Source organism: Lampetra fluviatilis, chromosome 2, assembly GCF_964198595.1.
Source record: "Lampetra fluviatilis chromosome 2, kcLamFluv1.1, whole genome shotgun sequence".
In the NCBI taxonomy this organism is placed as follows: domain Eukaryota; kingdom Metazoa; phylum Chordata; class Hyperoartia; order Petromyzontiformes; family Petromyzontidae; genus Lampetra; species Lampetra fluviatilis.
In genome coordinates this window covers 4,040,955-4,056,032 of record NC_136276.1, presented here as the reverse complement: position 1 = coordinate 4,056,032, position 15,078 = coordinate 4,040,955, and the positions used below count along the sequence as shown (strand labels likewise).

The 15,078-nt window shown below is 41.5% G+C and overlaps 1 protein-coding gene across 1 annotated transcript; it reads left to right on the top strand.

Annotated features, from left to right (window-relative positions):
- Window positions 1-4,540: 4,540 nt before the first annotated feature.
- Window positions 4,541-14,118, top strand: TMEM101 (transmembrane protein 101). The gene is made up of 4 exons (XM_078866746.1): window positions 4,541-4,719; window positions 5,939-6,119; window positions 7,274-7,420; window positions 11,841-14,118. Exons 1-4 carry the CDS (start codon window positions 4,589-4,591, stop codon window positions 12,147-12,149), a joined length of 768 nt encoding a protein of 255 aa, XP_078722872.1. The 5' UTR covers window positions 4,541-4,588; the 3' UTR covers window positions 12,150-14,118.
- The last annotated feature ends 960 nt before the right edge of the window (window positions 14,119-15,078 follow it).

The window sequence follows — 15,078 nt, the reverse complement described above, 5'->3', positions numbered from 1 at the left end:
AAAACTGACACCTTTTTTACAAGGAGTCATGTTTGCATAGACCACAATACCTGCAGTCATAATGCAAACTCTAATAATAACTCTGATAATGTATGCACTGTCCTTGAAGTTGATTGGTCCACACCCGAGACAGCTTTCCTTAGAGCCTAGTCTCACATGGGTTGGACCAGATGACGCCAAAAGGCGCACTATGCAAACATGACTCCTTGTAAAAAAGGTGTCAGTTTTGTTGCCAGATAGAAGGGTAAAAAAACTATTATCATATTTTTTACTGGCAAATGAGGTTCCAATGGTACAACACGTTCGTCAATAATACTGGCTTGAAAATGTAATTTTATAGACGACGTTCCGGGCAATGGGCCTTCTTAATAGCGGAATGGCCCTTATTTGGCTGCTATACATATCCACATGATAAGCCGCTTCAATAAGATTTCATTTGTGGTCAGGTCGCTTCTGGAAAAGAGATATATAGCTCAGTGGGCCTTACCTGGTAAAATAAATGGTTTCGTTAAATCCATTGCCTTGGTCATTGTAATGAACCTAACGATTAATCTGTTACAAAACAAATCCCTCATTTGTAGGATATTTAGAATTACATTAGCATTTGCTCGCTGCATCCTGAATACTCGACGCAATATACGGGTCGTATGTTTAATTTGTTTGCGAATAGGATGCATTTTTTGTTGCGCATATCTAACCTTCCTGTCGATTGTTCGAATAACTTTAATCGGAGTAGACGGAATGTATTTGCATAGAAACGTGACTTGGAAACCCAGTAACATATGCTTGTGAAACGGTGTCTTTGTGATTTACTTTCTTGTTAACCATTCACCCCCCCCCCCCCTTCACGATTCCGTTGAATTGTGAGTTCAGGTTCACCATTCCTTTCAAAAGAATATTTTTGGTCTTCGTGCATGTCGAATCTACAGGATTTCCATACACCAATCACATACATTATACTACATATAACACATACTAAACACATTCGTCAATGAAACTGCCTTAAAATAAAAATATATCTACAGTGATAAGCGACGTTTTGGACAATAGCCCTTCTTATTAGCATATGCTATGAACGAATGTTTAGGGTTGATAATTGGTTTTTTACCCTTCTATCTGGCAACAAAACTGACACCTTTTTACAAGGAGTCATGTTTGCATAGACCGCAATACCTGCAGTCATAAATACAAACAAAATACATAACTCTGATAATGTGCACTGTCCTTGAAGTTGATTGGTCCACACCCGAGACAGCTTTCCTTAGAGCCTAGTCTCACATGGGTTGGACCAGATGACGCCAAAAGGCGCACAACTCAAAGATAATGCACCATCAGAGTATGAGAGCTCTGGCATGTTCTTTTGTTTGTAATATGACTGCAGGTATTGCGGTCTATGCAAACATGACTCCTTGTAAAAAGGTGTCAGTTTTGTTGCCAGATAGAAGGGTAAAAAACCAATTATCATATTTTTACTGGCAAATGAGGTTCCCATAGTGTAGATGCTTGCCCCGAGCTCTCATACTCTGATGGTGCATTGTCTTTGAGTTGTGCGCCTTTTGGCGTCATCTGGTCCAACCCATGTGAGACTAGGCTCTAAGGAAAGCTGTCTCGGGTGTGGACCAATCAACTTCAAGGACAGTGCACATTATCAGAGTTATGTCTTTTGTTTGTAATATGACTGCAGGTATTGCGGTCTATGCAAACATGACTCCTTGTAAAAAGGTGTCAGTTTTGTTGCCAGATAGAAGGGTAAAAAACCAATTATCATATTTTTACTGGCAAATGAGGTTCCCATAGAGTAGAATGTTTAGGGTTGTTTTTACTGTAGTACTAAATGTTTTTTATCGACATGCCTAGAAGCTACACCGACACTCACATTATTCTGACCCAAAATATACACCCTTTTACTCATCCTGTCCTCTGCCCTTCTACTCATCCACTCACCCTGTCCTCTGTCTACCTAATATGTGATCATTTCAACTCTCTCGGATCACCCACGTATGCGATATTCTTATCCGCCTTCCACTCATCGCTTCTTCTGCTACCCCACCACTCACCCTGTGGCTCACTCATCTGCACGATGACCCCCCCCCCCCCACTCCAGAAACCCAGCCAAGGTCCTCTATGGACAACAAAAAAAAAATTAACCCGTAAAAACAAAGTTTTTCACTATAAATCCTTTATATGCGTGGCGGCTAGAGTCCTCTCGTCCTCTGGCTTGAGATGGCTGCCACCTATGGGTCAGATGATTGCATTGCACCATTAAGCAATTGGTAATTAAATATAATATGTTTGTCCTAAAAAGTGTAAAATTTTGGAAAAACATTTTCACGAACATTAATTGTCACGCACAACGAGTCTGTGTGGAAAATGTCAGCTCGATTGGATCACGGGAAGTGGGTTAAAAAACGACCGAAAGATTTGCACGGTTGTAAGCAAGCAAGCGAACTTAATATAAAGGATTTAAAAACCTGGAGTGGAATAGCAGTGAGGGAACCGGGGGGTTCTTAGAGGTCTTGCATCGGGTCACCTTTAAATTTACTTTAGTACAGTCGTGTTTGTGTCCTTGTTGAGACGGAAAGAATATACTAGAGTAAAATTACATCGCGTAAGAAAGTGCGTGATGTTTTTACGTATGCCAAACACATCAAACGTTTGATAAGCAAAGTGTTATGTAAATAGATGCGTCAATGAGCTTCAAACGTTGTGCTCACTACAGTATATAGATATTCAATGTCTTGCTGGGGGCATTAGGTATATAATCTCACCTTATATTGCTTTATACATCTTGTATAAGGCGACCTATGCCAGTTTGCCTTTAGGGCATGACTGCCAAATCCTGTAACTTAAATCATGAGGGTCTTGTTTAAACATGTAGCATTCTTTTCAAATCACAAGTGATACTTTACCAGAAAGTGTTGAACGTTGACTGAGCATCTTGCTGCCTTGTGTTGTACATTATGGTAACCTTTTGAATGGTTTGGATTAATCAGGTTACAGACAAACTTGACATGTTAATAAGCGTCACCTTGCACTGATTTACAAGACCAATTTGTATGTACGTACTACAGTACTGTCTAAACTAACTAACTTTCACCTCGCTAACTAGCTTTCACCTAACTATATGTTACTTTATAAAATTGGCCTTTAGCTACATAATCTTAGCAAATAATATCAGACATAGGGCAGTGGGGTTGTACAATGTTGGGTTGTGGCATTGTGATTAAAAGGTTGGTCTTATGAGGACAGACCGAGTGTAAGGGGAAGATAACCACTGTTATGAGAAGTTATTTTACGTTTTAAAGGCTTGGGGAGACCTCTCAAGATTTTAAGGTGGGTAATGCGTCATTTTGACCAGTGCATGGCGTGAGATTTAGTGTCGCCAGCAGTCAGATCAAAGAGAGAGGTGCTTATACTGGTAGGAACCTCCTGGTTACACCAGCCCACAGGGGATTATTGTGTCCGTCACAATAATCTGGGTGGGGCTGGGTGGAGAGGGGAGGGGCTGGGTGGGGAGGGGCTGGGTGGGGAGGGTGGGGAGGGGCTGGGTGGGGAGGATGGGGCTGGGTGGGGGGTGGGAGGGGTGGGGCTGGGTGGGGAGGGGCTGGTCACCCGTGGTGCCCTTATAAAACTCAACGTTTAACCTACTCACGCCGGCTTGTGCCCGCCCTCACAGTCGGGCATATTTGCGGAATACACCACGCCGCCGTTGACCCTGGCCATTGAACGAGCAACCCAACGCTCCTACCAGCTCCCTCTGCAGGAATGTGTTTACTGGCTGTAAAGTGTGAGCAGCCTTGGAGGGAACTTAGGTGGTAGCTGGGGAGACATTTTAATCATTTGTTTTATTCTATTATAGTTCAACCAGACTTGAAGTCACTTGATGTCTATTGACAAACATTTTGCGTTCGCAGTAAGTAGGCAGTCAAAAGTCAAAGTGATCACCTGCTCAAATTATCTCATCTCCCGTTCATAGCCCTGAGCAAGTGGTGAAACAATCACATGTATGATACGGGAGTCTGTCCACAGGGCAAACCACTGTTGACTTTCTTTACCAAGTGGTACTCAATCATTATTGTGTCGGAGAGTGGGATGATGGGCTGATAACCCCCGTCCAGCATTTCAACTCGGAACCTCGTTTCGAATTTGAGCCGCTTCACCCTACCGCTGAGCCACCACATGGCCGATTGATATCTGAGCGTCAGCACATACAAAACAACCTTAATAGATAAAATATATATATAAAGTTCGCGACGTTTCGGACATTGTCCTTTCAAAACAGACGGGACATTGCGGTTTTTTTTTATTTGTGCTCGTACAATTTTTTTTAAATATATTTGCTATAATATATTTATATAAATGGTATCTCTCCTTGTTTTACACAAGACATTGCACGCCTCCCGAACAAGAATGTGGAGGAGGATGTTGGAGGTGGACACGGGGTGGGGCGGGGCGGTGTGGGCGGGGGTGCGTCACGTGCTTCGCTTCCGTTGCCATGGCCATCCGAGGACGCCCGCGCGCGCGATGACGTCACGGATCCACGTCACCGGTTTTCGAGGCGGAGGCGGCGGCAGCGGCAGCAGCAGCGATGGCGGCGCTAACGCGGCTTCGCGTGAACGCGGCCCTCATGCGCTTCGGCGCCATCGTGCTCACGCGCTTCCCCTTCTGGAACTGCTTCAGCATGCTCATGCTGTTCGCCGAGCGCGCCGACAGCAAGAGGTATATACGCGGGCGGTGCTCCCGAGACGAGAGCTCCCCCCCCCCACCCAAAACCCCATTGAACGCCGCGCGCCGCCCCATGTTGAATAGCGTTAATAAGCGCACGAGGCGCTTTTGCAAAGTGTACCCAATGGAGCTTCGAGTGCCCACGTCCGATTGGACCGCGTGCGCGTCCTTAGACACGCCCCCCCCCCGCTCGCTATCTCGGCTCGTGATTGGTTGGTTGGTGGGGTGGTTGCACGTGGCTATCAGAGGGTTTTTTTTTAACCTCTGGATACCGAGACCCCCTTTTCGTTGATCAGCCGGGAGTCAATCCTCTTTTGTTACCCGAGCGATGGGGACGAACACGATTGTATCGCCCGTTGCCATCTTGTGTCAGCGTCACGCGGCTTCGTGGTTAATCTCCACAGCAAAGGCCTTCATAAGTTTTAGCCAAATCTTTTACGCTCTTGAGATGTATAACCGGCTGATTAATCGCCCCGTCTCTTCTTCTCTAGAAGGTCCATTCACTTTGCCTGTCACTCCGCATGATCATTGGTCATCAGCCCTTATAACCACGCATAATTTTGGTATGCAGGGTTATTGCATTCCTTAAAGGTTATTGGACAGATTTTTGGCAAAGCAATCGGTCATATGTTACGAATCTCGAGGACTTTAATTGAGATCTGTAAGGTTTTCTCTGTTGTCTGGAGACATCTTGCAGAATTAGCAGACTTGCATAGGAGGCATACATAATCTACGGATGTTGACGTAGGCATACTACACCACTTGTTTATGGTTATCAATTATGGTGGCTGATTTTTAGGACATTGTGTTAGTACACAAGGAGCCAAGTAGTCATTTGCCACCAATGACAATTACTTTTAGGATGGTTTCCAAAACCTTTTGTCTGGTGTTAAAATTGTACTTTTAAACTTTGAAAGCATTTGCAGAAGTAGGATATTGCGTGCTGGTGACATTACCCAAAATTTTAAGTTTGAAGAGTGTACAAGCAATAATCTTCATTGTAGTGTAAAATGTATTTCAATGGGAATTTCTTTAAGTACATTCAATTAAGTAGGTTAACCGCCTTAACCCAATTTGTAGCCAAACTAAGTATGGCTATGGTTAGGGTTAGCAACTGTTCTGTCCCATTGCAACTGCACTAATCATCCACTTTGTGTACAATAAAGCGATTTGACCACGTGAAATAACAATGGTGTTCTGTTTTCTTTATCAGGAAGCCAGATCTGACAGTGCCATTGCTCTATGTGGACCTGGGAGTGGCTGTGCTGTGTGCCAGCTTCATGTCATTTGGAGTGAAGCGGCGATGGTTTGCATTGGGGGCTGCGCTGCAGATCGCCTTCAGTGCCTATGCAGCCCACATTAGTGGGCAGGTTCTCTATGGAGAGTGGCTCAAGGTGGGGAAATATGTTAGCATATCACACTCGCCACACATACAGTTGTATATACTGTTTCACATTTAAGCATACTGCGCATATGCTATGTACACAACAGTATAGAACTCTTACTTTTCCAAAATGAACTATGTGAGGACCCATTTCACTTTTCTAGATTCGGTTAGAGCTCATTGTAGTGGTGACTGGGTTAGGTTGTTATTTATTAAAATAATGTATTTTATCATGAAACATTTTAAACATGTACAACATAAGCCAGCACACTAGCACTCAACTAAATTTATCCTCGTCTTGCTTATGTCAAGATTTTAAAAGTCGACTTTACCACGGTTTTTTTTTGCTGGTAAGAATTCACAGCATTGCCATCTAGTTCCGCGTCTATTCAAACTGTCAAGCATTCCAACGCTCACCGGCAACTGTGATCACGACTAATGTGTTCTGAACTAGATGTGGAGCACCTGTTTATTAATTGGGATTTCCATACAGTGGCTTAAGCCTTGCATCCACGTATGCATTGTGAAATACATTGTCTAACAATGGGCTCTCACCTAGTTCTGCAAAAAGGAAGTGATTGCTGTACTGTTTCCCTATAACTATTAAAATCCTTATTTGAATGGATGTGCACTTAATATTGTTGAGGTTCCAAACTTGCTTTATGCCATAACCACACAGATTCGAAGATGAAATTGAATTTTTCAATGGGCAGTCAAGCTTGGAGGAAATTGCTCTGTAAATAATTTTACCCAGATATTTATTTATATTCACAAAATTAATTGCTTATTTTTTTGCCTCAATTGGTTATCAATGGATTTAAATATATTTAAAGCTCATGCACAGCCAACACTGTTGATTGGAATGGTGCAAACTTGATTACAATAACTCATAACTTTTCTCCTAGTCAGCCTCGTGCAGTTTTTCATTAAATTGATGGTGTGTACCAATATAATCCGTGTATAAATATCCATATTTATTATTGCAACATATGTTCATTGCAGAACATATTACCGAGAAAGCCTCGTTCTACATATTTTTTTAATGTAAACTTGAATTTTAGAAAGTGTATACATTGTGAGTGACTCTTGCATCAGAATACACACGGCGTGCGTTGAACTTGATGTTTTTAAACGGAAAGGTTGTGTTTGCCTTGTGGATTACAGGTAAGGATGTACTCTCGGACAGTGGCGTCAGTGGGAGGTTTCCTGGTGCTGGCCAGCGGTGCTGGGGAGCCTTACCGCCAAAAGGCCCGAGCCAGGTCTCTTCAGACGATAGGCCAAGTCTTCCTTGGCATCTACCTCATCTGCCAGGTGGGAATCTTGCACATGCGAACATTGACACGACTGGTACCTCAGAAAGTACCCGTTCAAAGTTTACACCAATGCTACCAGCTGTGGAGATTTCTTTAAAAAGGTCTGTCCTCTGGGAAAACGCATTTAATGATCACATGCAATGTATCGACCAACCATCAGTTTTAAATATGATTTAATTTAAAGTTGCCACCAGTACTATAATATGTACAGTTAGTCTAATGTCTTGTGTAATTTCCAGCTATGTGGTTCATGTTGGCAGACTAGAAACCGATGTAGCTTGTTGTGAAATTTCTCCAAGCTAATGAGTTGCCATGCTCGTGGGAAGACAACCAGTTTGTCAGGTCTGTCATAAGCTTCCTTTTTATTTTTGTGATAGCTGATGATAGTGTTTATATGTGCTGGTGCCATCTACTGAACCATTAAACTTAACTTTTTATTTCAAACATGATTGCCAAATTACCGTATATGTCAATCTTCTGCTGGGTGAGGGCTTCCCCATGCCATGCAGGTCATTCGATGATATTTCAACCATGCTGGTCAGTATGGGTTGAAGAAGGGGGGAACATAGATGGGACATAATACAGTATGAAAAAATGTTTTTGCTGCACTGGTCAACAAATCGGACAAAAGATTTCTTTAAATGTCAAATGCGCATACTGTGGTGCAGGTGTGCACGTGTAACCTGATACACTAAACAGCCCTTGAGTCATCATGACATGCTCAGTCATACCTGTGGCTTCGAAACCGCTGTTACTTCCCTTTGCACAGTTGCATACAGTTCAGTACGATGCATTGCAACTCTAAATATTAGTTTGTATAAGCGGCACATATATTAATCTTGCTAATATGAAATTTGGCACGTAGACTTTCGCGACCAATATCCATAATGTAGGTTTTTTTTGGGTTAGATCGCGTAAAATATCTAAATGTGTCATTAAACCCGCCACCACCCGACACAGCCAATTAGTAAGGTTTGTCACTTAAACAGAACAGGCAAATTCGTTACTAGTACAGCACACCGGTGTGTTGGAGAGCCAATCCACAACATTTATAATCTGAGTACGACGTTTCGCCAATAATTGCAACTAGCTTCAACAGGCGACAGCCAGAATTTGCGCGGATCTAACCCCAAAAAAAATCTGTATTATGGATAAAATTTGGCTTTACCAGATGCTCCCAACCAGAGCTTTCTGGATCCCAAGATGGCTGCAATCTTAATTGAGTGGTCTGTAAAGTAAAATTGTTAGCAGGGGTTTGCAGAGGGCCAAGGTGACTGCATTCGGAGCAAGGAATGTAATTTTTGTGTTGGATGTGACTAGTACATTGTTTATCACTGCACTGGATCCACAAGGTTTGCATTGTGAGCTGTGGTTGCCAACTGCTGTTGTGCCATGCCGTGCATTTGTGTAGCATTCACCTCTAATTAATGTTAGATGCGTCAACGAATATGTCACCTTATTTGCAGTACAACCACCGAATAAATGGGTAAATTGAACATACAAACATTTATTCACAGCATGAAGATAAATTAATGGAAATCTACTTATATATATGACAGTTACCTTTGACACTTGCGTTGAGGTTCTATTGAATCAATATAAATAGAGATCTAGCTTTAATCAGGGTGTTAGAGAAGTTACACATTTTAGGTGTCTTTACAGTTTCTACTTGTACATTTGAAAATATTTGACTCTGCATTGTGTTATATTGTGTAATGTTTTAAATTGATTAAAAATTGTGTTCTTTTGAAAGTCATATATTCTTTGAAAGTGCATGATTGCACCAAGAAAATATATATAAAACGCTGTTTTCATCTGACTGCAGGGAAGCCATTTCAATGTTCAAACTCTGAAATATATGGCTGGGTTCATTAATTGTTCACAGAATGCCTGAAAGGTAAAGTCTATATAAAGGAGCTTTTGACAGTTAACAGCTAAATTATTCATGGAATTGTACTCTCAGATAATTTCCCTTGTCATGATATATTCTGCATACTCTTGTTGAGTGGAACATTTTCCTCTTTTTCTATAATTAAATGCTCAATCTAAATTGAAATCTGACTGATGGATATTTTTTTCAGAAAAATTGTATTGTTAGACATCCCATTTTTATCATTGCTAGAAAATGGTATGATACCTTAGCCTTGCCCAATTGTCTTCATTATATTGCTGTCATGAAATAAATTACATTTTTATATAAAGTTACAAATCAAAAATTGTCCTACTTCAATATTGAAAATAAGTTCACGTTTACTTGGCTTCTGCTGAACTCGTTTATCCATGGAAACACTTTGAAATCTGCTTGTGGTAGCTCATAGGTCTTAAGTGTATTGTGCATGAGGGGTGTAATGTTGCATCCATTCATAGTGTGATAATTTTGGAGCTCAAGCCACACGCAATTGAATCGTGTGTGCACAAATCATTTGGTCTGCCAGTGGGGTTAAACCTATATTTATGCTCAAATTGGACAGGATAGGCAGTAACAAACAAAACCTGTATTGAATGTATCAGCCAGTTGTCTGGAGTTTTATGGTAACTTACGAAGGTCTATCATATATGTTGACTGACCAATGCAAATCTGTCCACAAAATACAGGGCAGGTGCAGAGCTCTGAACATGTACCCTGGTTACCAGACCATGCATTGTAGATGAACGTGCATTATTACGAGTACGCAGGAATGGCACGGTTAAAACTGATGCACTTGTTGTTGTTAGTGGCCCCAAACTGCAATAAACACTTGTTTTTTTGTATCGACACTCTTGTATAGGAACACGTTTCTTGTTAAATATCGCTACGTGTGATCTTTAAATGATACATTCATTCCTATTTAAATACACTTGCATAATTTTTCTTGGGGCTCAAGGAAATATTGTAGGAATCAGGGTGTGTGCCAACAAGAGTTTTAATGGATGAAGCTGGTTTACAGTTCAAGATCAGGTTACACAAAGGGCTGTTTCAGCTCTTCGAGATTGCGCTGAGCCTGCTGGACTCCTGCTGACAGTGGCAGGTGTATTTTGTATTTTGCAATCGTCTTCCAGTCGTGTGTTATAGTGGTAAGGTGATGCAGTAAATTAATGGGCAACACTGTGCTCAGACTTTATTTGCAGCCTCACAGTCAGATATCATTTGTGCAAACGCCCCTAATTATTTTACATTTTTCAACTAACCCAATAAACTTACTGACCACAATGGCAAACAATTTCGTATCAGTTTGTGTTAAAATATGTACACATATAGCCATGTTGACAGGTACATTTTACTTTAGTGCAGTGGGGGAGTTGCCCTGTCTCAAATGTTTAGTATTTTATTCATCGTGTTATTTCATTGGAGCACTTGCCAACTATTCCCGCATAGTATTTTTTATCTGAAGTCTGTAATCAGATGTGTAGAGTTTTGGTGAAAAAAACATCGTTGATTGCATATCTGCTTCGTTTCTTTCCACTATAATATGGTTGAGTGCCTCTCAATGCTGTTGCATTCGTGTTAACTATTCTCATCCTCGTCTCAAACGCTATTTCTTAACCTGGCCAATTTATTCCTCTTCATGTGAAATTATTATCCTCGCACTTGTAGCAGCCGCCATTACCAGTGACCTCACTCAAGTGTACTGCTGTTGGTTGTCACTTGTTCACATTTGCTATATACAGATAGTCCCCGAGTTACGATGGTCTGACTTATGATATTTCGACGATCTTACGATGGCGATAGTGATACGACAAAATTGTAAAATATTTTCAATTTTGCGCGGCAGGTAAATGCAGCAGCGTACGAGGTACGATACTGTACGTTGGGACGCTGCCAGGATGTACGCATCTCTCGCCTTGTGTGATGCAGATAGGATTGTTTCCTGAAAAAACTTTCTATTAAATTGCAGTAAATATCGGTAGGCTAAGAATTTTCCTTGTTTTTTTACTTTACATTGTACTGTGCAATATAGTATAGTAATTAATAAATACATACAGTATATAGTTTATACAGTACGGTACTGTAAATTGCTCTGTTTTGCTATATTATCACCATTCTTTAAGACTCCTGGGTAGGCTAGGCCATCTTCGACTTACGATATTTTTGACTTACGATGGGGTCGTCGTAACGCATCTTCATCGTAAGTAGAGGACTACCTGTATTCCCACGTTTCATTTTGCACGTGCTTAGATGTGTGTTTTAACTAATCTCGTAGTTGCTGTTAAACATTAAATAATTATTGACGTTATTCTTCATTTAGAAATACATCATAAGCCGTGCGAATGCAACTGGTCCATAAGGGCACATAACTGTGAATTTAGCTGTTAAAATCGTTTTTGTTTCCCCAACGCATTAGTTACAGTCCAAAATCCACAGTTAATCATTGGCATTATTTGTCTTCTGCTCTATCACTCTCACCCTGCTCACGTGAAATCCGCGTGCTCTCACTCAGGCCTACTCGCTGCAGTACAGCAAGGAGGACCAGGGAGCTTACCTTGCACACATCGCTGGTGGTGAGCTGGTGCTGCAGGCATTCTTTCTCCTCTACGGTGTCCTGGCGCTGGCCTTCTTGTCTGGGAAATACGTGCGCCGTGCTGCCCAGCTACTGGCCATCCTACTGCCCATTCTCACACTGCTCACCGACGGGAACCTGTCCTACTGGCACAGTCTGCGCAAAGTGGAATTCTGGCTGCAGTTGCGTCTTGTCGGCCAAAATGTAGCCATCCTAGGTGCCATGTTGCTGCTGGCCACGGATGGATAGGAGACTCCAATCACTCCAGCTGCCTCACTCATGTGCCGTCGTGTAATGACAAATATATAATTTAGTTTTCTTGCTGCACATTTACGCTCGTGGCATTAAGTGTGCTGAAAATACAATAAAAGAGACAATCATTGCAAGCCAAAATGTGTTCATGTTACTGTGTTCAACATTTTTTGTAAAAGGGAGTGTTTTGACCGTTTTGTACACATATGGCCTTTTGTCAATCCACTTCTGGTTGAGTGCTTCCCACCACACCGTATGGGTCATGGGAGGTTATTTGGCCATGCTTCACGCTGGTCAATGTGGGTTGGCAAAGGGCGAGAAGCATAGATGAGGGCGCATACAACTACAGTACAACAATGCATTTTTGGTGCATTCTCCTCCGCTGCCCAGAATGTAGTCCCATAATTGACAAGTGGTAGTGGTTGTACAAGCCCAAGCATAAAACTTGCCGTCCAAACATAAAAAATATATAGTACACTAATATTGTGGGTAATAGGCTATCAGAGCAGCCCTGAATAAGGTGGCACTTTTGTTTGGATGTAATAGTTGGAATTGATGTTGAGCTTATTGGCCTATACATCTGCCTTCGTGTTCTCATTCACAATTGTGTATCTATTTATTTAATTAAAAGTTTTGCTTCACCTGGCAAAAAATGCATGTTCTGGAGCACAGTAATTTCAGAGTTAACCTGCCAGTTTGAATTGTGTTTGGGATTTTTTTTACTCGTGTTTACAGATATGAAATCCTGGCAATGTTTTTGTTGCAAATTCATATTTAAATGTTTGTTACCCTTTAAGCCATGCTTGTAAATAGGGTTGATAAAAAATTTGTATTGGAGATTTTTTTTCTAAATTCACATTACACAATATGTCTAAATATAATTAATGCATGCCTGCTATTTTAAATTAAGCTTAGCAGGAAACAATTGATTGTACAAGCACAACAAAAAAGGCTGTTATACATATGCAGTGGGGTGCATGGCAATCCTTGAGAAATGTGTTAATTAAAAATAATTGGTGTTTAAACTAATTAATACTGCAGAAACCTTCACATTGTTTGTACAAATGAATACAGATCGAAAACGATTACATTTATGCATGCTGTAGTTAATTGTGTTGAATGAAGTTTTCTTCTTGGAAAGCTTCACATTGTTTCGTCTCCTACTGCCACATATCATTTACATTGTCCCCTACATGTCGAACTGGCAAAGGATTTCCCAGCAACACTTGAGTGAACAACATCACGGCAAAGCAGTAAACTCGCATCATACGCACAGTTCCAGCCATCAGCATGACTCGAGTTACCACCCCTGTATCATGCTATCGTAGTGAGGCTATTTTATGGCCTTGTCTTCCCTTCATTAATGTTCATGCACTGGCATCACATTATTATCTATCCTGGTTGTCAGGCCTGTTCAATCATCAGGTTTTAGTTGAACTGTTTCAAACATGTATCTTGCCATTAATCGTATCACTGTGCTACTGTGGTATTACCTGATTTGACTATAAATGGTATTTGCACACACATATGCAAGAGATCTAGAACAAAACACTGGAAATTCCTAATTGTGACATGGCCTCTTGGGTTGATGTGGCTATTTAAATTTAATGAAATATGGAATAAAATTGGTTCACATGCTTTACAAAGGTGTAGAATAATGTAGCTTACGTTTTTGTTTCGCAACCTGTTATGGATAAATCCATTTATGCGATTCAAATTATGGGAATGCAATGAACATTCTTACCATGTCTTGGCTGCTGCTGTCAGCTATGATGTAGTTTTGAGTGCTACGTAACTTGTTGCATTTAAATGTTTCCTTCACCATTTTTACAGTATGCTCATGACATTTCTACTCGTACATTAAAATTGCCTGTGTTAATATTATTAAGGAAGCGGGTGATGTACATTTGCTCGAAATTGTTGCGCATGAAATATTTAGTGAATAAAGTTTGTTATTTTTAAGAAATGTGAGCTTTATATTTCATCATCTTCCATCATCCATTGTCTATTCACTGCTTAGTGAAGGCCTGCCCATGCTGTCAACATCCCTGGCGGTTTTCTGATGCCACAATCCATCTCCTGCCCATGGATTGATCCCATTGCTCCATCTCTACAGTTGTCATACTATCGAGCATGTTCTCTGTTGACTGCCATTATACTGGTAGGAACCTCCTGGTTACACCAGCCCACAGGGGATTATTGCGTCCGTCGTGCAGGGAGGGGCTGGGTGGGGAGGGAGGGGCTGGGTGGGGCTGGGTGGGATGGGTGGGGAGGGGCTGGTCACCCCGTGGTGCCCTTCTAAAACTCAACGTTTAACCTACTCACGCCGGCTTGTGCCCGCCCTCACAGTCGGGCATATTTGCGGAATACACCACGCCGCCGTTGACCCAGGACATTGACCGAGCAACCCAACGTTCCTACCAGCTCCCTCCGCAGGAATATGTTTATCCTTCATAGTATTGTGCCCTGCCAAAGCCCACTTTCCTTAGACTGTCTCTAATTTGCATACCCTGATCTGGGTGCTACCCTCTCTCTGTTCTCATTTTAAACACGATCCACGTTCAATAAAACACATTTTTGCGATGTTTTAAAGTTTTTTTTCTCCAATGTATTTCGTCAGTAAACATGCAAATGACGCAACCCATTGTTACGAATATAATGGTGCGTTAGTATCACCTCATAACCACTCCAGTGACATACCACAGTTATTCACAGCAATATATCTCTTCTGAATATCTTACAGTTGTCAAATAAGGTCTTTGCAATAGAGTGGTGGCAATGTGTGTAACGCCATGTTAAATACAAGCTCTGTGCCAGGGTTTGCAAAAGCACAATGCTGCATTTTGTAGATCTTGCACCAAAAGCGTAGGAACGGTTTGGGAGCTGGATGTGTCATCATAAAATGCAATTGCTCAACAGCCACTAC

Coding starts and splice junctions, on each gene's coding strand:
- TMEM101 (XM_078866746.1), top strand. CDS start 4,589: ATGGCGGCGCTAACGCGGCTTCGCGTGAACGCGGCCCTCATGCGCTTC. Junction 4,720..5,938: donor GAGCGCGCCGACAGCAAGAG/GTATATACGCGG, acceptor TTTCTTTATCAG/GAAGCCAGATCTGACAGTGC. Junction 7,421..11,840: donor GCATCTACCTCATCTGCCAG/GTGGGAATCTTG, acceptor GCTCTCACTCAG/GCCTACTCGCTGCAGTACAG.